The sequence below is a fragment of the Alligator sinensis genome, unplaced genomic scaffold (assembly GCF_000455745.1).
Source record: "Alligator sinensis unplaced genomic scaffold, ASM45574v1 scaffold219_1, whole genome shotgun sequence".
Taxonomy (NCBI): Eukaryota; Metazoa; Chordata; order Crocodylia; family Alligatoridae; genus Alligator; species Alligator sinensis.
Genome location: NW_005841866.1, coordinates 2,841,113 through 2,867,599, shown reverse-complemented (window position 1 = coordinate 2,867,599; position 26,487 = coordinate 2,841,113). Strand labels below are relative to the sequence as shown.

Genomic DNA, 26,487 nt, shown 5'->3' with positions numbered 1-26,487 from the left:
GACATGGTTGGGTTGGCAATACTGAAGTCCCTCAGGACAGTAAAATTAAATTGACCAGGAAATACCTTGCTGCTCTATTGTAGGATAGATAGCTGAGCTGATGCCTTAATTTAGTTTAATGTTTAACACAGGCATCAATGCATAAATATATAGGCAAATTTAGTTCCTTTGTGGTGTCTCACCAGTATGAAAAAGACCTAGTCACCCCCTGATAAAGGGATGAAAAATTAGGGTCAGGATTGCCCAATGGAGGGCATGTTTAATTTAATAATGGTGCAGAATCATCTGTTTTTTTGCAGCGAGGCAGATGGGCAGGGAATTCAATAATTATAATTGGGGTTCTAGGAATTTGAAACACAGCTGAACTCTCCCCAGTGTGGTACAGCAACCATATGCTAGAAATAGCTCACTCTCGCTCTCTCTCTTCCCCCACCCCCCAACAAAAGCACAGTTCTTTGACTTGATGCTTGGTGTAACTTGTTTATTTTAGTAGCTTAGGGACATCTGAAAATGGGGAGTGGCGTGGGGAAGTCACACTACCTTTAACTCAAGTCAGAGACTTCTAATCACACAGAATTAGCTACTACTCTTGGAAGTGTTTGCATTTGGGCACCATGGGAACAAGTGCATTGCATTCAATTTGTGTCACTGTAACATGTTGACATGCATGATGAATGTAAAAGTGAGTCCTTCTACCCTTGCACAGCTGCAACAATGTGAAATCCACTTAAGCATTAAGGAGCCACAGGGCTAGCAGCCATATTAAAAAAAAAAAAGATCAAACTCAGGGAGATACCTTTTGAACAAAGGCCACTGTACATGTCATAATGATGTCTTCTCCACAGACTGTTCTGCTAATAGGGATAGATTTCTGTACTATAGCGGCCAGGCAAGCCACCCAAGCAATTGGATATGGCTTGCCTTGTGCTCAGCAATTGTGCTGAGCACAATTTATGCTCAGCAGTCACCATCTACATGTGTTTGATCACACTTAATGACTCTACTGTAAGATAGTACTGACATTATTATCCCATGGCAGAGTTAATTAGTTTACTGCACCCTAATACCAGCACATGTAGACTGTGATGCTTTATTGTGGAGCTAATTAGGCTACTCTGCAGTAAAGTGCATGTGTAGATGCACCCAGTGTCAGCTTCGCTCAGTGTAATAAATAGGAATAGTGAGGAACATATAAGGTTGAACTGGGAGTATTAGCTTTCTTCATCGTTGGAGAATGCAACTTGTTTTCCCCAAGTCACTATTGTTTGTACCATTACAGAGAACCTGGAACCCTAACAGCAGCTTGAAGAGCACATACACCGAAAGGCACAGGCGATGCATAGGGCGGGCAGAGAGGGGCATGTGCCCCCAAGATTGGATGCCGCCGAAACTGTTGCTGGCTTCAGTGGACGGTTGCCACCTGCACCCACCCTCCCTTCACCGCTGATGTGGCTGGCAGCAGCTGCAAGTGGTCCCCACTCACCACCCCACCCCCCAAGCTGCTGACACTGCCGGCAGCGACTGCAGGCAGTCCTCACTCACTGCCATGGTGCCCCCACCAGTTGCGGGAGGCACCAGTCGTTCATGCTGAAAGGTATTTTTATATGGAAGAAACAATTGTCTGTGGAGATGATTTACATATGCCTGACTTTGAAAATTAGGAATTTCAATGTTCAGTTTTTCTAACCTGCTTAATACTTGTCAGGTTTGCAAGGCAGGGATGGTTTTATGGTCATTGCATTTGTACCTGATTGAGGGTCCCAAGACACTGCCAAAATACGTATAACAATAGACCAGCCGAGACTCCCTGTGCCTGAAGGGTGACTGTGCCCAAAAGCTTGCCAAGAACTTTTTTCCAACTACTCAGCTGGTCTAATAAAAGATATCACATCTACTCAAAGAACCTTGCCTACATAATAATAGACACATTTCCTCTTATAACATGCACTTTAGAAGAAGCATTTTTTATAGGTTGCCATCTGGTGGAAGGAACTGAAGATACATGGCAACAACATGCACACACTTCTGTAGAACATGGGTGTCAAACATCTTGCCCGCAAACCAGATCCTGCTCATGGAGCCACTCTTATCTGGCCTGCTCAACTACCAACAGGCCACAAGATTTGCAGGGCATGGCTGGGGAGGGGAAGTGTCAGCTGTTGCACAATCTGGGCCCTGATGTACATGGCAATCAGCTGTAGGAGGACAAGTGAGGGTTGACACAGCCCGTCACTTTTTGGCTGCTTCATCTGTTGCCACTGTCATGGCCTTACCTCCCCAGTTGCTGGCCCTTACTGTGTGCCTTATGCTAGAGTTGGAGCTGCTGCCATGGCACAGGACAGCAGCAGCTCCAGCATGGGACATGTGGAAGGGGCTGGAATTGCCAACGCATGAACTGGATCAGAGCTTCAGTTGCTGCTGCTGCCGCCACATGCTCCATGTCAGAGCTGCAGTTGCCGCTTCTTTGTGCCCCAGGCTGGAAATAGCCAGCAAGGACACTATGGTGTAGATCTGGCCTGGGGCACAAGATGAGTTTGACACCTCCTAGTGTAAAGGATTGTAGTGATACTGTGGCGATGATACTCCAGTAAATATTTGAGGGGTAAAGACAGTAAATATGCAAGACACAAAGGTTTTTGGTGATAGCTTTTATTGGACCAACCATAATTGTAACTTAATTCTGCAAGATACAGTGGGCAGGTGCATGGCAGAACTCCCTCTCTCCGTCTTTCAAACACATGCTTAGTTCCACTCAGGTAATTCAACATGCCGAATTTTGGCCTCACAGTCTATACATAGTGGGATCAATGCAAACTAAACAATTCACTGTACCCATAAAGGTGTCTGTGGTTCTGGCAAAGCTGTCAATTTAGGGATGCAAACCCTGATGCAGTAACAAGACCCTGACTTCAGACTATACAAACTTTTCTTTTTTTTATGCCTTTAAATAGACTTTTAGAATCTACATAACCCACTAAGAAAACCATACCCCTAGTGCTGATAAGCTTCGTCCGAAGCATAGGCTGCTTCAACACCTCTATGAATGCAGCATCTATGGAAGGCCACAATAATGTAAAATTAGTCCTTATAGCTGGAGCCTAGCTTATTGAGGACAAGATCTGGGTTTGGACCTACCAGTACAGCAAATGGGAGAGCTGGGTGATAGGTTCTTATCACTCTGTGCTTCTGAGACAGCTGGCTGCTGCTGTACAGCATGACATTTATTTGCAGAAATTATGCTTATGTGCAGGTACAGTGTACTGGAGTTGTTGAGCCTGCAAGTGGCCAAGTCTGTACCTAACAGGGAGGGGCAGACTCTTGGCCCACAGTAGATGACATATGGCACTTTGGCTGTAGGAGGATTAAAAGACTGCTTGTCCCCTTGATGACATAAGCATGGACTCTCCTGTCTAAGGGCAACATTAAGTTTGGTGTAATCCTCAGAAAGGGTTTTACCCTTCCCATCACCATCCTCTCCATCTTTCCTGGCTTTGATTTAAGCCAACTTCTGTTCATCCAAGTGTTCACGTTGAACCAGAGAAGTGGCTAAAAACTATATGGAAACCTTTAACTTATTGCCTAACTAAGATATTATTAGACTTGATGTTCCAGGCTCCTTTTGGCATTTCACTTGTTCAGTAGGATGTTGGACAGAAATGAGCCTTGTGAAACTACAAAAAGAGCACTTGGCCCATTACAACCTATTGGTTGAGAAGCACTAGGCAGATCTACATGAGATGTTTACTGTGCAGTTGCCTAATTAGCTCTGCAGTAAACGCCTAGGTCTACAAATGCAGCCCTGGTAGGATGGAGGAAACTAATAAATTCTGCAGCAGGATAGTACTTGCAAATACAAGTACTATTCTGCTGCAGTTTTGGGTTTTTTTTATACACAGCAACACATGTGTAGATGCTGACCTGGCTGACTGGTGCACAAGAATACTTTAGTGTGGGGGCTTCCTGCCAGCTAGCTCTGCATTGGAACACCTTTATGCCCCAGCCATCCCCTCTGCAGTGTATCGAGCCAGGTCGGAGCAGTACCAGGCTGGCTGGCAGGCTGACCCCTCCTCCCCTACCAGCTGGGGCTGCTCCTACAGGGCTCATTGTGCTGCAGTCCCAGGTGTATAAACACAGGGCCAGGAGCAATGAACTCTGCAACTGAAGCACATATTAATGCACAGCAATAAACATGTAGATGCGGCCACTGACCTATACCTTAATGCTTTAAGAAAGGTTACAAACACATTGGAAGATAAGTATATAGTCTGCCTCTACTTCTGAAGAATTATTATGATGTAGAACTGTTAGTACTGGATGAGTTATTTGGTTTTTGCAAGTCCACACAAAAACAAAGCATTCGCTAAATCAGTCTAACATTTATTTTAGTTAAACTGAAACATGACTTGAAAGTTAATACAGGATAAAAATTCAGGGTAGTTGGCAAGGGAAATAAGCATTAATACTTAATAAAATATGAACTGCGCTTCCACTACATATATTGCAGACATGTTTATAAAAAGAAATGTAGGTTTTGAATACAGTATTATATAGGATACTGGCATGTAAAAGTGGCACCTTCACATAAAACAAATTTATTAGGCTTCCCTCTTCCTGAAGCGAAGAGGTTTCTTCCCCCTTTTCAAAGTCAGTAGTTCTAAGGAAACTAAAACACATCTTCACACAACTGCAAAATTTACAACTTTCTTAGCAAAATTTACACGTGCAGTTTTGGACATACTACACTTGATCTGAGCCTTCAAGAGGCCGAGAAGCGATTACTAAACAAATCTCAAACCCAAGCCAAACTGTTTCTAATACATTTTGAATTTAAGAAACTGATGATCATTTTTCAAGTATTTAACAAATATTCTTAACTTTTAAATTACAAAACAGCATTATTTTTTCTCAGCAGGCCTGAGGCTTTGATAAAACCCTTTCTGTCTGAATGGAAGATAAAGCTTTGCATTAAACTTTCCTACCCTGCCCCAAGCAACAAACCACTGAGAGTCAGTGGGAATCTTCCTTTGCCTTCAGTGGGCTATGAATTAAATGTTACATCAGAGGACACATGTCAACAGAGCTAACTTTCATATTAGTATTTTTACTGAAACTCTCTATGCTCTCTCAAGTATCTACCTTCTTTCCCATTTAAATTATGTGAAAAAACTCTAGAAACAAGGCAAATAAAGGCCTGAAAATTGAGACAGTGCATTTTAAAAGGAAGCTTTTTGATTTTTCTTCAACAATCTTGCCAACTTATTTCTTAACCCATAATTTGTAGGATGATTATGATCTGGAATGCATTTTCCCTGAGCGCTCCTTTTGCCTGCTTAGAAAACTTAGAACATGGTTTTCAAAATACAAATTTATTGCCATTTCCTTTGCTTAAATGTGATTTTGTTCCATGCAAGTTGTTCCATTTTGGTAACACTGGACTGTGCACTAAGACAAACCTGGATTCTGTTGCTACAGACAAGAACATTTCAGTGCACTCTGCTGCAAACCAGGGTTTTTCAGGCAGGTTTAGAAAGGTATTTCTAGGCCCAGAAGTCTATATGCAATATGCCTCAAAATGATTTTCTTTCATTTCAAAGATGCAACGCTAGCAACAACTGTGCTAACATATTTATAATGACACTGGTATCAATAATGGAAGAAACTTCCTTACCCAACTCTCTCTAGCAACCAAGCAAAAGGGAACCAAAAGATAGTAGACGCAAGAGAAAAGTCAGGTATGAGATGGGGATGAACATTTTGTCTTCCATGCAGTAAAGCTGAAAAGATTAATGCCTCATGCATGAGATGCAAAGTTATGAGCAAGTCAAATGTAACAGGAACTCTGGGATTCAACCCCTTCTTGATGCTCACCTTAGCATGAATGGGAGCTGTGTGTGAAAAAGGCTGATTTCACTTCACTTTGTGCAACTCACAGGGAATTCCCTTGACTTTTAAGTGGGTTACATCAGCCCAGCATGTATAACTAAAAGTAGAAGTACTAGATGATGCATGTTAACACTGCTAATCATACTCACAGTTCAGTAGTATTGTTTTTAAATGTCTAGCAGGGAAAAGACCCCCGCCCATCAATAAATAAATAAGGATTTTCTAATATTTTAATTTTGCAGATGTATAAAATGTTTTCTATGTAGCTTAACACAATAGCCTAAAAAAGCAATTAGATTAAATCTAAGAAACTGTGTATTTACAATTAAAATAATTACAAGACCTTACTGGATTTGCATTCATTCATCATAGCAGAATAATTTACATGGCTTACAGTAAAAAATAAATAAGTCACTTAAAAGCTTTCAGAGAATGAGTCCCCTGTGTCTGGAGTACAGTACAGTTCCAGGAAGCAGCAATGCATTCTGGCTATGGTTTCTTCATAAGGTTCCTTAAGTTGGACGGCTTTGACCAAACCGAGATTTAGACCTGGATTTAAAACAAATAGTAGCTCTGTGTCAGGAAGCCCTTTAGGCATAATATTACTGGCATCCAAATAACCTACTCATGGTAATTGTGTCAGTTTGCTACTTCAATTGCTTGTCTAAATCTGCTTCTTTATGATACAAAAGTTGCCAAAAGCCTAACCCTAAAACACCCCAGGGCACTAGGAGAAAAGGAAGAACAGTATATTATGGATGCAGTTCCATTTCCCTGTGTGCACCTAAAGGGTAGTTTTTCCACCCTGTCCTGTGTACTCATAAGTGTGTTCACAGACTGAGTGGGTGCAGTAGGTTATACCCAGGTTGGCTATGTAAAGAGGTCTGTATATGTGCCCACTGTGATAAGTCATAAAAACCTACCTGGCCAAAAGCCCACAATCAAAAGAAGGGAGAAGGAAAACTGTCCTCCCAAGTTTTAACCATAACAGCTGCATGGTTAAGGTGGTTTTCCAGGAAGCAGGGAACACACAGTTCTATGCTCCCTTTACCCAGCGTGGGTTTGACTTTGTCTCTCTAAAACTCCCAGTGCAGTCTCACACCATCACACCACAGGTTGTGCATTACCCAGAGACCTCCTGCAGTACTCCTTTTCAGGGTGGCAGTAAAGAGAAGAATGCCCCCCGACTCTTGCCCACTCTCCCAGCCCTGTCAATGGATGCCCCACCCGTCCCCAGCATCCCAGCAATTAAAAAAAAAAAAAAAAAGAAAAAAAAAGCCCTGCACTCACCGGCTGCTGCAGTGGCTGTCAGGGCCTCTGGGGGCTTGTGGCAGAGCCCCACCCCCGCACTGCAGGGCACTGGGGAGCAGTGGGGATCACCACCCCCCCGCTTGGCAAGAGCCGGTGAATGCAGGGCTTTTTTTTTTCTTCCAAATTGCTGGGATGCTGGGGATGGGTGGGGCATCCATTGACAGGGCTGGAAGAGCAGGTGGGGGATGAGGCCTGTTCAATTCAGAGATTTGGCCGATTTGGTGGTGGCCGAATCTCCAAATCAGATTCGGCCAAAATCGATTCGGGACAGTGATTTGAATCACCAAATCGAATCACTGTCCCCCGAATCAGCTGAATCCGAAATGAATACTAGCCGCTTTGCACAGGCCTACTGTCCTCACTCCCAATGGGTAAGCAATGTCCATGCTGTGCTGTACTCTGCCCGTGGTCTAGTTTGGGGGTGGGCAATTATTTCAGCTGGAGGGCTGCTTAAGGACTTTTGGTAAGCTGTCAAGGGCTGCAGGGGTAGCCCTGCCCCTTGACAGGTACTCTGCACTGATTGCCACAACCTTTTTGGCAGGTGTGCCACAAACTAGCCCCCTCTGAGTGCTACTCTGATTGCGTTCTTCTGCTCAATTTGCTGGTTTGCTTTCTGCTTCCTGCCCTATCTTCTGCTGTGCTGTCTATCCCCTCCCTGATCTGCCACAGAGTTTGCCCGTGCTACTTGTGCCTCAGGTTGACCACCCCTGTCCTAGATGGGGGGGAAGCTCCACCCTCTAACTGCTGACCTTTGCAACATATTTGAATTTTATTTAAAAAAATATTTTTGTCCTGCTTTGTGTGTGTTTGCATAGTGTATATAGAGGTGATTGCATAACAACTCAAAATAAAGATTCTAGCTCAAAATATAGACTCTTGTCTATTGCATGTAGGGGGTGTGAGAGTATGAGGGAGCGGTGCAGGAAAGAATGCAGATGTAAAAGAAGAGTTTGAACTGAGCTGCCCTTTTTAAAGTCTCACAAGAGAGTGCCCCAGCTTCTCCTGCTATTTTAACAGTATCTTCTTACCTTGTGTTTTTCTCCATGTTGTTTTGCCGAGCACTGACTTGTGCCGAGGCCTTTATCTGAGCTTCAAGTCTAGAATAAATACCACCTGCGTGCTGAAATCCAGAGGAATCAAATCATAACGATATTTCTGCTTAACTTGCAACTGCCTGAAGTTACTAATTTTCAAATAACTGACTCTCATTCGCAGAGGTAACGTACTCCCATCATACAGGCTCACGAGACTGCAGACGCTGCACAGCACCTTATACTAGGACTCTCCAAACCCATCCCATGTACTGAGGGTGCAAGTGGACATAAATGAAACATTTCTAAGCCTAACAAGGTTTGAGACATTAAAAAAGGAGCATTTCAGTTGCTGAGCCTTCCAGCCCCATCACACCCCCTGGCTAGAGTGCTTCAAAACTTTAATGGCTGCATTCAGGGCCATGACACAGGGCTGCACAGGTATAGGGGAGTGGAGTAGATTGTCAGTGCAGCTCTGCAACCCCTGTCTCTTGAGAGCTCTCTCCCCCATGATATCAGCAAGCACTCTTGTTCACTCTGCCTCTGCTCTCCTAGACCAAGGGGGAGCAACCTTTTTGGCAGGTGTGCCACAAACTAGCCCCCTCTGAGTGCTACTCTGATTGCATTCCTGTGCCCAATTTGCTGGTTTGCTTTCTGCTTCCTGCCCCATCTTCTGCTGTGCTGTCTGTCCCCTCCCTGATCTGCCACACAGAGGTTTCCTGTGCTACTTGTGCCTCAGGTTGACCACCCCGTCCTAGATTGTCTCTTCCCACTCCCCACTCTTTTTCTTCCTCCCCACCATCTTGGAACCAAGAGACTGGAGACCCAGTTCCAGCAGGGACGTAATATGCTGTCTAGTCTCCTGGTTCCAGTGGGGTAAGTACTTGGAGACCAGATGTGGAGAGGTATATGCAGACTGTAGTCTGGAGAGCAGGAATCCTGGCTCTGAGAGATGCAGGGTCTCCAGTCTCACAGCTATGGATTCTCCTGGCTTTGTCAGGGAGCAAGAGACTTCAGGGTTTCCAGTTTCCTGGTTCTGACATCTCCCAGAACAAGAAGAGTTCTTCAAGAGAGCAGAAGCAGAGCACACAGAACAGTGATCATCGACAATCAGGGGGAAGCAGAGCACTGTGGGATGCTGGAGGGCTCCCGTATTGTACACTGTAGAATATCCATTCATAACAAGAAGCACTTCTAAAAAGTACCTTACTCTAACAGCGTTGTTTTGGGAGCACTTTGTCCATTTTTAGAGTGCTTCAAAAGCATACGAACTGCTTCAAAGTTGACGTCTGTCCACATCCCAAGCCAAGGATTTCTAAAGTGCTGACAATTTAGAAATCTTCAGTGTTTTGCAAAATTAATCAAATGCAGTTTTGAGAACAGATTATAATCTGCTCACATTAATCAGGAAGTGTAAGGATTCCACTCTTGTGTTTTATAAATACTTGAATTCAAGAGATCTGAACAAACTCTCTCACATTAATGTTGCCACATTAGAAATTCTTACTTCTTTGCTGTCCTTTGACTTGACCCGGTCCAGGTCTCCCAATCTCATTTTTATTAGATGCCCTGTGATCTCAGACATCCTTCGCTGATCTGCAAGTAATAAAAGAGAATATTTAACGCAGAGACATTTCTTGCCACAAGATGAAGAAGGGAAGGTGATATGGATACTCTAATGCAGAGCGGGCCAACCTTTTTGGTTTTTTTTAAATCAAGTGTACAACAAATTAAGCCCCACATCTTCTGAATGTCACTCTGATCCCCTTCTCCTATCCAATCTGTTACTCTGCTTTCATCTTCTTGCTTGATCTGCTCCCATGCTTCTCTGTCTTCTCTCAGATCTGCCACATGCCACCCACAGAGGCTGCCCATGCCATTGGTAGGCTGAAGGCTGGCCACCCTGGCTCTAGCATATACAGAAAAAAAAAAGGCTTCGTCTTGGCTCATGTAGAAAGTGCAAGGAGGTCTGGATAATGAATTGAAATAACATCCATTGGCCTATGCAAATATAAAGCTCCACCTACAATCACTGCACACACAGATCAATGCCTAGAGGAATGGCTTTGAGTTTTCCAAAAGAAGCAGGAAACTCCATTTACTGCAACCAAATCTTTGAGGCCTTAATTATAGGGAAAACAGCAATATCCAGATTGGAAAGTCAGGTGTCTAAATGGGACTTATGAGTGTATCTAGCTAAGCTGCAAAAACATGATCCAGAAGACACTCTCAACTCAAGCAGCTGCAGCACTATTAGGTGCCTATATTTTGAATCACAGAGATCCCTAATGTGCCTCATCTTGGGTTTCAATTCATACTTGGAATTGACCCTGTCTGGGCAGTTAAATGTCAAACTTGCCTTCACTGTGATCCAGATGGGAGGTGGAATGGTGCCTAAGTTACCTGAGGATCCTTCTCTATCGGGTGTGCTCAGAGACTGCCCCAACCACCAGGTACAGAATACCCTCCAACCTACCTGCTAATGCTGAGCTACTTGCTGTTCATAGCTGCATAGTAAAAGGGAGCACCATATTGTAACCTGATGGTTGTGACATGTACCCAGAATGGGGCAGACCTCAGTCCAGCTCCTGCTCTCAGAGTTATTTCTTGGTCATTAACCAATGATTATCTCATGTAAAACATATTAAGCAGTTCAGGGAGCAGTAACCAGAATCCTGGTCTCCCCCATTCCAGCTAAGTGCCCTAAACAGTATGCTGTAGATCTGGCTCCTGCTTGCTTGCTTTTCTTTCTAGTCCCAGGCTTCTTGCATTCCTTTCTGGACAGTTGCCTAGCTCCATAGGGAGGGATGGAGGGTACCTTCCCTCTTAGCCTAGTTTATAGCCCCAAGGCGACAGCTTTCTCCTGAGACATGGGAGATGAAGGTATCTATCTCATCAAGCTCAGAACAGACTAGAACTCAGTCCTCACACATTCTGGGTAACTGGCAGGCTGTTATGTGGAAGGTAGGCACTATCCCCCACTTCCACTTTAGGCACCTACCCTTAAAAAGAGAGCTTATCACTTTAGATCCTAGTTAAATGGAGCTGCTGAATGTGCAGCTCCAAGTCCACAGCACCTAAAGCTGCTGTGATGACATGGAAGCACCTAAGGTACAACCTTGATTTTCCCCCAAAAGATTAGGGAACAGCCACAATCAAATATGCTTACTTGAGACAATATAGTCTCAAGTGATAAAGTATGAAGGCATGAGACAAAAAACTTACAAAGATATCACACCTTTGTGATCACATCTACCTCATAATTTTTCTTCATGACTGACATGTTACATAACCACCACTTAAGAACCAAAATAACCACTACCGGAAAGGGAACTTTCCCTCTCTCTCCCTTTAGATTTCCTCCCCAAATTATCCTAGTGAGGGCACCAACACTGCTTATTCACAATACCTAATCTCCAATCTTGTGGTAGGATGCTGTCTGAATTTTTTCCCTTTATGTAGAGGGTTTTTAATTGGGTTGAACAGGGGTGGGAGACAAGTGAGAACTTAATTACAAATGCTAATTTAATCCTAATGCACCATTTCCTAGAGCTCAGCCTTTCTGTATGTTCAGGAAGACTTCGTAATTATTGTGTGGCATAATAAAGCTGGGCTGCTTCTATATTCTGGCACTTATCACAATTTTTTAATGTCAGAATTAAATGTATACTGTGCCCAAATATTTATATACAATCTACGTTAAGATCCAATTGAGAGAAGTCATCTATAACAGTTCTCTCACATGGAATAGAAGCAAATCTAAAATACCTCATCCAACAAAAAAGGCAGCACATGTTAGCTGCTGGGGCAAGAAGCTCTGTTGGTATGAGATCAATAGAAGCCCACTGAAATAAGTGGAGCTATGTGAATTCACACCTGTCTGTAGGGCAAGAGGGAGAGAAGAGAATCAGTAGATACTTCTGAATGGTGCAAAGCAGCGCAGTGCACAGGTTTGCACGTGCAAATTCTGGAACTGAAAGCAGTATGGCTATGTTGGCACAGATAGTTAATAAGCCCTACTTCTCCACTTTTTAGGGATGTTATGGGCCCAGATCTCCCTTTACACAAGTCAGTCAGGTTTAAATGCAGACCTATATACAGCCATTCTGAGATTACATCCAGCCTCAAAGTTCCTAAGCTGAGCATTTTACTGTAACATACCATTTACAGAATTATAGCAAATTTCTATTCATAATTGAAAAACTGACCATCTTCTCTCTGAGCATCTTGGTTGAATCTCAGTGATCTGGAGGCATCCCACTTGTTCTGCTGCATACTCACACTGGTTAAAAATATAAACACATACAAGAGTGCTGTCAATAGCACACTATTAAGTGGGATTTCTCACTGGATGTTGCCAAGGACTGGGGAGAACTACTTACATGAATGGAGACGCATCTCGAGAACTTGACTGCCAAAGGAAACAGAAAGTATGTTCCTAAGCACATTTTCTCTCAGAAGACTGACTAGGATGAATAGTCTGCTGCACAAGTCAGATTTACCTTCTCAGATGGTTTCTCCCTTTTTTGGACACTGGGTGAAGACACTTGTTTCTTTGGATGTTTGATAAACTTCTTTAGCTTCTCTTTTCTCCCTGCTAATTAAAGCACTATCTAGTAACAAACACAGCCATCAGTCATCACACTAGCTGCACAGCGACTGCCATTCCTATGTAAGTAGTAATCAGCAAACTGTATTTATAGATTAATGACAACATCTACAGTGAAAAGTTTGAGTGTACTTGTACAATCTCTATATAGCTTTACACGCTATTTCTCTGTGCTTAAAGTGATACCCCATTAAATTTAATCAGGGACCAAAGGCCTTGAGGACATCATATAGTCTTCACTTTTGACAGAGGAGAGAATGTCCAATGATCATTTGCTCCAACCCTTTCCCTTCATCTTGCTGTGCAGCTAGACCCTTCTACCATAATCACCAAAAGACTGAAAAAAAGAGAACACATTCTTGATGCTATCATGCCACTGGCCAGCCATCACACTGTACACTATACTCTTTTTCACCTACTTTTTCTGTCCTGGTCATTTGGCCGGCAAGCAATTCAGAGTAAAGACTGCCTTTTATTTGTACAGTGCTTAATGCATCGAGACACTATTTTAATTTGGCCCATAGTGCTGCTGAATGAACATTATCCATCTCACTAATTTGCACAGCACAGATCCATTAAAATAATTTTGTGCATCAGTCCAGTAAAAAGAACAATGTTGAAGGAGAGCAACTCACAACAGTTTGGGGTTGAATTTATTTTAACATGGAGTTCAGTTCTAACACTTCACTATTTACTAGCAAATGCTGTATGGCAAGCACGTCAAATATGGCGTGTAGGGTTGGTAGAGGAGCCAGGAATTTGGAGGCAAAGTAAGTGGGGGTAAGACCAGCTGTCAAAATCTGAGTGCTCTTATGGGCATACAAGTTGGTGGCAGGGGGTAATTCTTACACAACTGCCAGTCACTCTCTCACCTCTACTGAGGTCTGATTCAGGCCCAAGACTTCTTGTGGTCCAGATGCAGCCCATTAGGAACCCTGTGGTCTGGATCTGGCCTTGGGGCACAGATAAGTTTGACTCCCCCTACTATATGGTTTGTAAAAATCATCTTCCTGCACTCTGAAATGTAAGGGAACAGCAGGCATTTATCTCTGTCTGTTGCTTTCTCTTCTTGTGACCTCCGTTCTTTTCCCAAACCTTGCACTCTTTCACCCACACAACTCTAATGCGTGGGCATTCTTCATAACTTACCTACCAGGATAGCTGACAATGAGCAGCATTCTGCTTCATACCTCCTGATATATCTCACCTACTCAAAACCATGTATATGTGTGGGAGATAGTGAGCATGATGGAAGAAGAGAGGAAGGCTCACTGGAATCCTAGGAAAATTGAGACAAGTGCTTGTTCCATCTAGCCCTTGCCAATCTGCAATAAGGAACCAGTGTGTTCAAAGGCAAAGGCCCAGAAATACTGTTGTAGAGGATGCAGCCACAGGACTAGTAATCTGACCCCTTACTTCTCCTCCCACATTAATCTAGGTGAGGAAAGGATAAGCAGATCTGACAGGATCCCTTCCAATAAATACGCCTTTAAATCAGACACCCTCTACCTGTCCTTTTGTTTGTTTTTTGCTGGTATGATTTCCAGAAAAGCATAGCTGCCACAGGCAATTGTCTCTGAGACAGACAATAATATAATTCAAGGCAGGTAGTTCATGATAGGATTTACTATGAAGATTTCAAGTGACTAAGAAATTAAGGATTGTATTCCAATTCCAAATTTTCAGAGAAGCCTTGTGAGAACAGAGATAATTATACCTGGTTTCCTGCATACTTCCTCTTCATCCCCCACTTCATCCTCAGTGACCTCTGAGCCAGTAGTATATTCCTCTTCTTCTGATAACAATGACTGTTGTTTCTAATTAACAGGAACACAAGTACCGCATACATTTACTTTTCCTGTTCAAAGTCTACAGGCTTTCTAGATCATTAGCTTTTTTGTTGCAGATAAAAGACTGATTACCTATGCAAAGCCATATTTGATAAGCCTAACCAACTAAATGAACAAAACAAACAAAGAAACAAAAAAAACCCCAGAAAAATTTAAGCATCCAAGACACGTGTACAGCATCTTGTTGCGTTTCATTGTTTTCCTTTTCTGAGGGGTTTACTGGGTTCTGTTGAAGACTGCAGTGATGCAATTGAAGCAGGGAGGTGCATAAACATACTTGCATGCTACTTGTTTCATGTACTTGTACCAACAGAAGTGATTCAAGAGGAACATACTTAAAAAGGAATGGTGCAACCTGGTCCTCTCCATTACATTAGATTGTATTTTAGCTTCATATATTGTAATAAATTCCTTGCAGCAAAGATGGTCTTACTATACACACAGTATTATGGTCCACTCAGCTCTAAACTTAGCCTCCAAGTACTACTGAAATACAAATCATCACTGGTAACTGAGGTGTAGTATCACCTTAATTAATTTTTGTGTATGCATGTGATACATGGGCAAGTAGTTATCTGTAATCAGGCACCCAACTGTATTCCTCTATGGAGTCGGATGCATCCTCAGTTTTCAAGTAAACTGATGAGGGTATAAAGCTAAATTAACCACTTCCAAGTCTTTCTCCTGGTATATGCAACGCTATGCCGCTCCCTTTACATCCTCCATGCTGGAGCTCGTCTCAGGGTGTGATTGTGAAATTCTTACTTGCTAGCTTGGCAGCCATGCAAGACTGATTCCATTGACTGACATTCCCAAGAAGGATGACTAATTTTGACCAAATGACATTGGTTTTTGTAGCATGATTCAAGTGATAAAGCCCTTGTTTAAGAGAGTCAATAGCTCCAGGAGGTCCATGGACTGGGTTAAATAGCTCTGTGGACCGCTTCTACTGCACAGGCTATATTTTGACACCCTTTCTCTAAGATAATAAGCAACAAAGGAGATTCAGCAATAACTGGGAGTAGGGAGAAAGAGTATACAGGACTTCAGGAGTCTACATCTTGCAATAATTTTTTTTTTTTTTTAAAGAGGACCGATTAACTTTATGTTTAATTTCCAGTTTATACTGCTGCTCTTATAAAGCACTATAGCATCTCAACTTTATTTTATATAAATTAAGGAAAAACGGCACTGAAATCAAAAGTTAATTATTTGTCAACATACAGAAGCAAAAACACATTTTGAATATATCCAACTTAAAAAGTATGGATGAACAAGTTATTTTACTAACCAGCTGTAAAGTCCAGTTTTTCAGAGAAAGAAACTGTAATGGTAAAAGGTAGAGAAATGGACCAATTAATATACACTGGAGAACAAGCTATGTAAGCTTAGCAGAAAAATAAGACATTCAAATGGATTTATAAATGAGTGTAAACTGAGTGTGCACGCACATCCATGAAACTCTACATGTCAGAGTTTGGAAGGATTTGTTTACAGACTTAACTTGATGCATGTTAGTAGCCCCCTTGAAAACTGAATTACTATTTAATTAAATGTAGAGATGTAAATTCAAAGTCTTAGGTAAATCACTTTGGAATATGTTTCAGTACCTTAAGTATTATGGGTAACAGTTTTTATGAACAAGCATTTATATTATTATAGCAACAAGCTAAGTTAATCGCAGAATTATAAAATAAACGTTTGTTTCAGGACAGTGTTTTAGTCTATTCTAGGCAATGTTTTTGAGAGACAGTCAGTGTACTAGACAGTTTGCACAAACCTGCCGAGTTATTTAAAAGTTATGGAATGGAGTGTACAAATACTTAAAAAATACAATAGATATGCAGAAGTTCTCTTTATGCCTAAGTTAGCATGACTACTTGATATATTCTGACTTGGCTTAGACATCACATCTGTTGGAACGGATTTAGCAACAGATAACTGTGCTATTTGTTACTGGAGGAAATAATTTATTGCCTCATGAAAAGAACAGATTAGTGCATTTGATTTCTGTTTTCCTTGAAAGACTGCTTACAAAATAAAATGGGCTCCTCTGGGACTTTTAGGGAAATATAGAGCTTTAATTGCTACCATGGGCACTAGAAATGCTCAGCAGCTTGCACAGAAGTCAGGCTGATGCATGCCAAGGAGGGAAAAGGAGGTGATTGAAGTGGCATCTGTCTTTTATTAAAGCATTTTAAATGAAATGTTTAACATCACATGGCTCTTTAAAAAAAAAAATCTTTCTTGCTGTTCAACACAAGTTATTTCTATTAATAAACAGAAAAAAACCTGCCAAAAATATGACCAGCCCAAAGTAGTGAAAGCTACTGTAAGGCTGAAGAGCCATAATTAAGAATGTCCTGTCAGGATAGCCAATTAACTTAGTGCCAGTAGTAAGCAGATGACAGCCAGCTCTACTTAGCTTTCACCCAGTATAACTGATCATATACTGCTATCAGGAAATGGGCTCTGTGCTTAAAGATTAGCTGATGGATGAAAACAGCAAGTTTAGCAGAACCCAAATAAGATGGCAGTGATGTTGGTGGGTGGGGAAAAGCATTTTGAAGAGTCTGCAGACACAGTGGAATCACTTTCAATAGAAAGTACATACTTACAATTGGTCAGTTTAGTCCATAGTCTGGAATACTCTGGGATTTCTCAGTGATGCTAAAGCTGTCACATAGCACCATCCATGAGTAATGCTCCTATACCCATGTGGCTCCTATCCCCACTTGGCTCATCCTGAAAGGTAATCTGTTTTTTTGGTATTCATTCTGTGGCAGTGTACCTTAGGTGCCTGCCACTTTAAGGGCTGGGTGTAGGGGCCCTAGAGTGGGCATGGGAAGGATACTCCCCATGTGAGGGGAGTAGGCCAAGGTATGTTTTTGGAAGCCCAAGGCCGTAGTTGGGCCTGAGGCTGTACAGAGGGGCTCAATCAGAGAGTTGGGGTGAGTCCTGACCCTGGTAAGTCCTCCACCACAAGGAGGCTGAGTATGGGTCAAAATTTACAGCAAGGGAAAGCACAATGACCTGCTGCTCCAGGGAGGGAGTGAGTCCCTGTGAGATCTGGGGGCACCAGTCATGGTGTAAGGGAACATCATGTATATGTCTGTGATCTGCAAGGCTTGGGATGCAGTACAGGGGTGGTTGGAGCTGCATACATAGGTCCAGGAGAACAGGGCCACCAAAGGGTAGCCTCCTGTCTAACTAAGACACCAATTATTAAACAACAAGGCATAGCAGGAGAGAGAGGAGGGCCGTTAGCCCAGAAGCAGGTGGGTGGGTCAACTTCTGAAGGGCCCCAGGAAGGCTCCCTGTTACTCATACCTTTGTTGCTTCTGGGCTGGATGTCAACAGTATGACAGAACGGGACACAAAGCCTGAAGTACTTATAGGAAACTCCAATTCTACCTATTTTAGAAAACTGCCACAGGGCTACTGTGAAATTCCATTCTTATTTCTTATTGAATTCAAGGTTTTTATACGTATTTTCAAGGAGTTTCATGTCTTGGGCTTGAATTAATTAGGAGGCTGCGGTGAACTATTGCCGCAAGAGAACTCTGCAACAAGGGCAGAGCCTGCGTGTATGGGAGACCAGTCATTTCCTTGAGGGCTGGTGGCAGACTGTGGAATATATTCCCCTATGAAGCAAGAACCATTGCAGTGAGAACCTTCTCTAACAAATATATAGCAACATATAATAAAGAACAAACCAAGAATGCTACCAAAACAAGATGTCCCACTGCAAATACTTCTCCCCAAGGGCAGGGCATGGGGAAGAAAAGGAGGGGAGGACAAATGTGGTCATACACTCCTACTACTGTGCTAAGCATGGCCTAAAAGCTTATAAAAATTGATAGATGGCTGCATCCACAATGGCTCTGCTGATCTCAGATTCAGCAGTACATGACAACCTCTAATGGCAGCCAGGTCTCCAGAAAATTAGGGCTTTGCAGGTTATACACAACCCATACTTAATAGGGCCACTGGTTTCTTAGACAGCTTCAAATTCTGAACAGTCCCCATGGTGTTAATACAAAAGACAGCAATTATATTTTATGAAATAAAGTATTTTATGAAGTCGCTATCAGTCATTATCAGTGAAAGGGAAAACAAAAATGCAGTTACTCACAGCATTGATTTCTCCTGTCTTGGAGCCCCAAGGTGTATTTGGTTCTAACAGCACATCACATTCAATCCCCTTCTCATCACACAGCCCAATCCCAGAATCACTTGAAAGAAGAAATTAAAGAAATATGAAACAGCACGTTTTTTTCTCTGAGCTTTTTTGAACAATTTTTCTTCCCTCAATGTGCTCTAGACAGTCTACAGAACACCTACACGGGAAGACTATATTTGAATATGAATGAATAACTGCAAGACTGAACTGTATGGAAGATTGAACCATTTAAGTGACTGCTTGAAATGTATTTGGTAGCAACATGTTTTTCTTATCCCTATTTTTAATTAAAACATCAGAAATAAGTTACAGTTAAGTTCCGAAACTACCACTTGATTGCCTGTTTAGAAAGGAAAATAAAGAAATCCTGTGCTAATTTATGAAAATATTAGTGTTGAAGGGAAAGGAAGTTCAGCAGTTTGAATACAATGTTCTCACCTATTCTGATCTTTAGTAAAAGGTACAACAATAACATCTCTATGGTGAAGCAGATCATTCAATATTTTAGTAGTCTGATATGGCAAAGCATCCCCACCTTCACCTCCAGCAGGTAAGCCAACCACATGGTCCCTCACTTTACAGCCCTGTCAGATAAAAGAAAGAGCTCTATGTTAGATATAGTGGCTTACTGGGGATGAGTGGGGGGGAAAGAAAAGCCACATTTTACTCTACCAGTAAGTTCCATGTTCCTGGAACTTTCACAGGTCTCCAGCACCAAGGATCTTGGTCTTGATACTGGCTATGCTTAAGTGATGGGCCTGATCCTACTCCCACTGAAGTTAGTGGAATTTTTACAAAGAACGTTGCTGGGAAGTGGGACTGGGGCCACAAGGTTAGGATGATAATGTTAGTGTCTACAGGACTTCCTTTAACAAGAACACTTTCATCTTCTGTTCCATCGCTAAGACCCAAATGATCCGATTTCTGTCATGGCTGAAGTAGTAAATGGCATAAAGTGCTTACTTCCTCCTTTGCATTAAATGATGGTCATTGCACACAGCAGAGCAGGAAGGGAAGCTGGCTCTGGTCTGTTGCAGATTGGGAAAGTGGCTTAGCTGTATACTGACACACTTGTTTGGGAACACGTGGTACACTACCTTTACATCCCCCTGCCCCCCACCAAGAACAGGAGGGAGACCAAGTCCAGGAATCACTCTCTCCCTTTTTATCACAACCCAGACCCATGAGATTGGAGTCATGGTTAAAAGCATAATACTGGAAAAGTACCTTTGGAAGTGGAGTGGGATCAAATCGAAGAACTTTTTGGTTACAGCAGGGATATATTCCAGTCCCAGTAGAGCCCAGGGAACTTGCCACACCAGGATAGAGAACTGGCTGAGAGTGGTACTGGCAGTGTGAAAATTCAGTACATAGGAAAGACTATATTGAGGAGAGAGAGAGATGATGGAAATATCCTGTCCAGGGCTATATTGCCTGTGAAAGTCAGAATATTTCAGTGCCCAAAATGTACAGCAATTTTAAATCACTCCCACAGAAAACCATGATACTCAGGTTAAAACTAGTAAGAATCTTCCTTACAATTTAGTCACACACATTCTCATTCAAAATCCAGATATAGCAGTAAAGGTCTACTGCACAGTTTCCATTACAAGTCTCATCATGGTTTCCACTCTAAATTCCATAGCAAGTCCTAATGATCTTAAAAACTGGTACGTCTAGGAAGGAGGTAGATATTTTTGTACTAGTAATCTACAGAGTCATTTGGAAAAAGAGGTTCCTGAATTACACATTTTAAAGCCTAAAGAGATTTTCTTGCACACAGCATGAAATAAGATTTGTTTTCATGCTGCCATTAAAAATAAACAGCGGAGCATGAAAACACAATAATATATACCTGATTACACCGTGAACAAGTCAGCCAATTGAGAGTCCCCCACAGGCGCCAATACACATCCCGCCAAGATTTTAATTCTTCATGAAGGCCAACCAAGTACTCATGGACTTCCCAAGTTTTATCTCTGAAACAAAAAGGCATACAATCAGGTTTACATTGGATTATAAAGATGTTATAGTCCTATATTTGTATCAATGAAGACTGCAGGTTGACAGAAGAGCAGACATCATTGTTGAAAACCTTGCAGAAAATGCATTATATGACAAGCAACAATTAATTCAGATGCTATAGTGCATCCTGTATTGTGGAGTAGTGCTCTAGTCACTAAGTTGTGAGTTAGGGTTAAATCCACATGGGAATTGGGAGAAACAGAAATAAAGGAAAACCTGATTGAGTTAGTAGATAAGTCAACAATTGAAAGCTTAGTAGCAGAAAAAGAGGGACAGACAAGTGGTCTTTTTCTCCCTGGGGTAATGAAAATCAAAGGCATCACAGAGGTTATTTCCTCGGCACTAGGTAGCAGAGGAGGAATTGTAATTTTCAAATATCTGGATGACAGAAGGAATGGAAGAAATTGAAAAGAAACTAAACAAAACCAAACACATCTGTATAAAGATAGCTCAGAGATATCTCAAATTCTTTGCCACTACACTGTGCTATGAGGCAACAACTGTCATTTTAAGTAACTGTTTTATTTTCAGATCTTATACTTCAAAAAGGCATCATAACTAGCTCTCAAGACAGGCCTGGAGATGCATAGTTCTCTATACTAGGTGTATAGCAGCAATTAACCTCTTTATGAACATCTATGTTTCAGGGTTTTTAGAGCAGGGACAAATTGCTCTAGACTTAATTCCTTCTTAATGAAAAGTGAGAATCTTTCTTTTAAAACCCAAAAGAGAGAGAGTGTCTGGCATGGATACAGATTTTATCTGTGAGAGTTAAGTTACCATTTCCTTCACTTTCCTTCACAGCTGATACATGCTCAAGAGCAACAGTTTCCCCTCCCCTTTTAATATGGCTAAGAGAAGATGTTTGTCCATCTTTTACATTCTATTTTCCTTCAGTTAAACATATAGCAAAGTCATTAAGATGATCAAAAGCTTAGCTCTATTTTCTATTTTAAAAGGGCTCAAAGCAGCACAGGGATCCTTCTGTTTTCAACTGAAATCTTATTAGATTCAATCAAGGTAGAAGAAATTAATTCAGCACTTTTATTAAATGCCTTGTTAGGGTTCTAATGTTGCAACAGGCAAGGCAAGGCAACAGGATTAACTAAAATGATTTTAATGCATCATGTTGCCCCTGAATTATAAAGCAGAAAATGTAACGTCAATATTTGCTAACATTATACATACAAAGTATTCTGTAAACATACTTATTAAGATACATGTATATAGAAAAAGTTACATCTTCCATGCATGCAGCACCTTATATGAACATAGATAATATTTCCATGTTGATCTATGTTAATTTTTCCTGGAACACAAGCAATTCTTCTTTCTGTTTCTTTAGTTAAGAGCTTCTTACATAAACAGCACCTAAAAAAAAAAAAGATGAAATGCAACAGTAAAATTAATGCTTTGTAAATCAGGTTGTTTTTGTACCTGACATTAAAAAACAAACTTTACTGCACCTATACAGTGTTGTTGCATTTCCCCGAGAATCTGGATTTTGGTATTCTGGATCAAACAATCTCTCGATCTTCTTGCAGAAAAGTTTACTGTTGGTGACAAGAAACCAATATTTTGCTCATTAGTTTAACTAAAAGTTGCTTTGATTCATTTGCAGTTAGTTGATAATTACATTCTTCTAAGTTACATAAAAAGTTAAGGGTTAGTATTGAAATCTGACTTTTGTATATGACTTTCCTGTAAGATACACAGGTTGAGAAAACTTAGCTTTCAATATGATTATATCCCATCTATGCACCAAATTAGCTCTTCTTTACTCGCAGGTTTTTTTAATTGCCAATAAGGGCACAATTCTAGAGCTACTGAGTCAACTGCAGAACTCTTGTTTTGATAAACATATATAACCTTACTAGTTCAGTAAGGCATGCGATTTTGGGTACCTATCCTGGACTATTTTAAATCCCAAATTTTCTATTAGAACTTAGTCCTTCCACTTCTTCCACTGGTCACTTTAAAAAGTAGTTCTTTTTTTTTTCAAAATATTGTCATCTTGCTCCACTGATAGAGTGTAGTGCGCAGGTTTGTTATTACCCTGAAATAGAATAGTTTTCTGATAGCATACTGTTAGGTTAACAATAATTTAGATTATTAAGAAGTATTAGCTTTACAGCTGAATACAAGGCATGACCTGTGGCCTAGCAATGCAGCTGACCACAAGGCAGATTGATAGCTAAGCCTTTGCTTGTGTCAAGTAATCATTTTAATTGTATTAAGCATTTTCTGAGTTAAAAGCAGCAAGTATCTCTGTGTCTGTGTGCTAAAAAATCAGCTACAGCAAAAAGTAAGATAAGACAGGGAAACCACTGTTCTGGGTGCACTGGTTGTGTCCTTGAGAAGTATCTACTACTGTGTAAGGTTTTGCTAACATATTATAATGTTACTGTTACTTAACTTTTAGCTTTTAAAAAAGTGCTAGTTCAGCTTAATAGAAATATGCTGTTACAAAGATTTGAAAAGCACCGCCCAAGTATTGCTTTTTTTGTTAACCATGAAGTCTTGCCTTGTTGTAATAAGTATAAAAGATCACCTCACCCTTAGGGGGGGGCCATTTTGCCTTTTGCTGGCTTTATGGTCTTTGCTCGAGCAAATAAACAGCTGTCTTTCTTTACCCGCGTTGTCTGTCAATCAAATTACAGCTAGACAACGAACCTTAGGGAGGTTTCTCCCACCACACAGCCCACGTGCAGCTCATTGTTTTGGGAGGGTGCTGCCAGCAGTAGAGGCAAGAGCTGGCATGACTGGATGTGTTAGCGCTGGAGCAGGCTACGTGGTGATGTGCATCCAGGCAGAAGCTGAGCGTCCGCTGAGCGTGTCAAAGCAGAAAGACCTACTCACCTGTCGCCCGTGGGGCCTTGGCTGCTTCCAAGGGACGGCTGCAGGCCCCGCACACACCTCGGACTGCCCAGAGTGACCCTTGCAGACGCCACACGACACGACACGTCCCGGGGGCCCTTCTGCCCCATGTCCCGCTCCTGTCACGCTGCGGCCCCTCGCTGAGACGCTGGCTCCAAGGACGGGGGCACGAGGAGGAGCCTGCGGGAAAGGGCAGACCCTCGTCAGACACTTTCACGGGAATGAAAACGCACGCACCGCTTACCGCACCGCAGTCGAGGAAATGACGCCCGGGGGCCGGCCCAGCACATTCCCATGAAGAGTGCTGAAATCAATCCCCACACAAAATGACCACTTTCCCACGCAAAAGCCATCACGTGCCGTCAAGAAAGCTTTCCAAATGCCCACGCCATTTCCCTCACACACCACATCCGCGTAGGCCGACTTTTACCCAATCCCCACACAATTTTCCACAGGTCCCGCAACACGCCAGTCGAATCAAAAAGTTCCTAAATCCCCCTACAATATATATACAGATATACGGAGCGGTAGATACATAGAGATTTAGAGAGATGAATCTGGAGGTATATAGAGCTCGACATATGTAGACATGTAGATATATGAAGCTGGAGCTATACAGAGCTGAAGATATACTGAGCTGCATATAGATAGATATACAGCTCTCTATATATGAAGCTGGATCTCTTCAGAGCTCCAGATATTTACACCTGGAGATATTCAGGAAAGTAGATATATAGAGATGTAGATCTATGAAGCTGGAGATGTGCAGAGCTGGAGATATATAGACAGGTAGATACAGAAAGCTGGAGCTATTCAGAGCTGGAGATATTTAGACCTTGAGATATGCAGAGCTGGAGATATTCAGAGAGGTCGATATATAAATAGGTAGAGGTATGAATCTGGAGATATGTAGAGCTGGAGGAATCTAGAGATGTACATATATGAAGCTGGAGATATTCAGAGCTGGAGATATTCAGAGCTGGAGATATTCAGAGCTGGAGATATTCAGAGCTGGAGATATTCAGAGCTGGAGATATTCAGAGCTGGAGATATTCAGAGCTGGAGATATTCAGAGCTGGAGATATTCAGAGCTGGAGATATTCAGAGCTGGAGATATTCAGAGCTGGAGATATTCAGAGCTGGAGATATTCAGAGCTGGAGATATTCAGAGCTGGAGATATTCAGAGCTGGAGATATTCAGAGATGTAGGCAGCTGAATCAGGAGATACCGAGAATTGGACATATATAGAGATGTCTACATAAGAAGCTGGAGTTATTCAAAAATGGAGATATTCAGCGAGGTACAGATATAGAGATGTAGATCTATGAAGCTGGAGATATGAAGAGGTGGAAATATATAGACAGGTAGACACATAAAGCTGGAGATATTCATATCCGGAGAAATGCAGAGCTCAAGATATTGAGAGCTGGAGATATTGATAGCTGGAAGGATTTAGAACAGGAGATATTCAGAGCTGGACATATTCAGAGAAGTCGATATATAGAGATGTCGATATTTCAAGCTGGACATATGCAGAGCTGAAAATAGACAGAGCTGGATATATATATACAGGTGGCTATATGAAGCTGGAGATATTCAGAGAGGTAAATATATAGAGATGTAGATCTATGAAGCTGGAGATATGAAGAGGTGGAAATATATAGACAGGTAGACACATAAAGCTGGAGATATTCATATCCGGAGAAATGCAGAGCTCAAGATATTGAGAGCTGGAGATATTGATAGCTGGAAGGATTTAGAACAGGAGATATTCAGAGCTGGACATATTCAGAGAAGTCGATATATAGAGATGTCGATATTTCAAGCTGGACATATGCAGAGCTGAAAATAGACAGAGCTGGATATATCTATACAGGTGGCTATATGAAGCTGGAGATATTCAGAGAGGTAAATATATAGAGATGTAGATCTATGAAGCTGGAGACGTGCAGAGCTGGAGATATATAGACAGGTAGATACAGAAAGCTGGAGCTATTCAGAGCTGGAGATATTCAGAGCTGAAGATATTTAGACCTTGAGATATGCAGAGCTGGAGATATTCAGAGAGGTCGATATATAAATAGGTAGAGGTATGAATCTGCAGATATGTAGAGCTGGAGAAATCTAGAGATGTACATATATGAAGCTGGAGATATTCAGAGCTGGACATATATAGAGATGTAGGCATATGAATCAGGAGATACCTAGATCTGGACATATATAGACATGTCGACATATGAAGCTGCAGTTCTTCAAAGCTGGAGATATTCAGCGAGGTACAGATATAGAGATGTAGATCTATGAAGGTGGACACATGCAGAGGTGCAAATATATAGACAGCTAGACATATAAAGCTGGAGATATTGCCCCCAGGACTTTGGGGCCTCACCTCCAGCTCGGTGGGACTCCTAAAATCTGCAGATCCTGTCAAAATTCTAATTCGTACCAATCTTGAGCCACCTAAAGTACCCCAGTATCCTTTAAAAGCAGAAGCTATTGAGGGACTCAAGCCTTTAATTGTTTAGATTTTTCTAAACAAGGAATTTTAATTCCCTGTCAGTCCCCCTGTAACACACCTATACTTCCAGTAAAAAAAACCAAGCCTAGTCCAGATGGGAAACCCATATATCGTCTGGTTCAAGATCTCAGACAAATTAATAAATATGTCATTCCTCGACACCCGGTCGTTCCTAACCCCAATACTATTTTAACTGCAA

At 41.8% G+C, this 26,487-nt stretch overlaps 1 protein-coding gene across 2 annotated transcripts in view; it reads right to left on the bottom strand.

Annotated features, from left to right (window-relative positions):
* Positions 1-4,190: 4,190 nt before the first annotated feature.
* Positions 4,191-26,487, bottom strand: part of KIAA1841 (KIAA1841 ortholog) — a 46,812-nt gene continuing 24,515 nt past the window's right edge. For both annotated transcript variants that reach the window (XM_025192171.1, XM_014525810.2), the window contains exons 9-22: positions 22,359-22,445; positions 22,153-22,263; positions 20,723-20,846; positions 20,095-20,247; positions 19,306-19,451; positions 18,820-18,919; positions 15,976-16,008; positions 14,552-14,651; positions 12,728-12,822; positions 12,608-12,636; positions 12,434-12,507; positions 9,733-9,821; positions 8,223-8,314; positions 4,191-6,432 (exon numbers count right to left, since the gene is read on the bottom strand). In XM_025192171.1, coding sequence (XP_025047956.1) covers positions 6,396-6,432; positions 8,223-8,314; positions 9,733-9,821; positions 12,434-12,507; positions 12,608-12,636; positions 12,728-12,822; positions 14,552-14,651; positions 15,976-16,008; positions 18,820-18,919; positions 19,306-19,451; positions 20,095-20,247; positions 20,723-20,846; positions 22,153-22,263; positions 22,359-22,445 — 1,270 coding nt within the window. In that variant the 3' untranslated portion in view covers positions 4,191-6,395. The remainder of the gene's footprint in view (positions 6,433-8,222; positions 8,315-9,732; positions 9,822-12,433; positions 12,508-12,607; positions 12,637-12,727; positions 12,823-14,551; positions 14,652-15,975; positions 16,009-18,819; positions 18,920-19,305; positions 19,452-20,094; positions 20,248-20,722; positions 20,847-22,152; positions 22,264-22,358; positions 22,446-26,487) is intronic.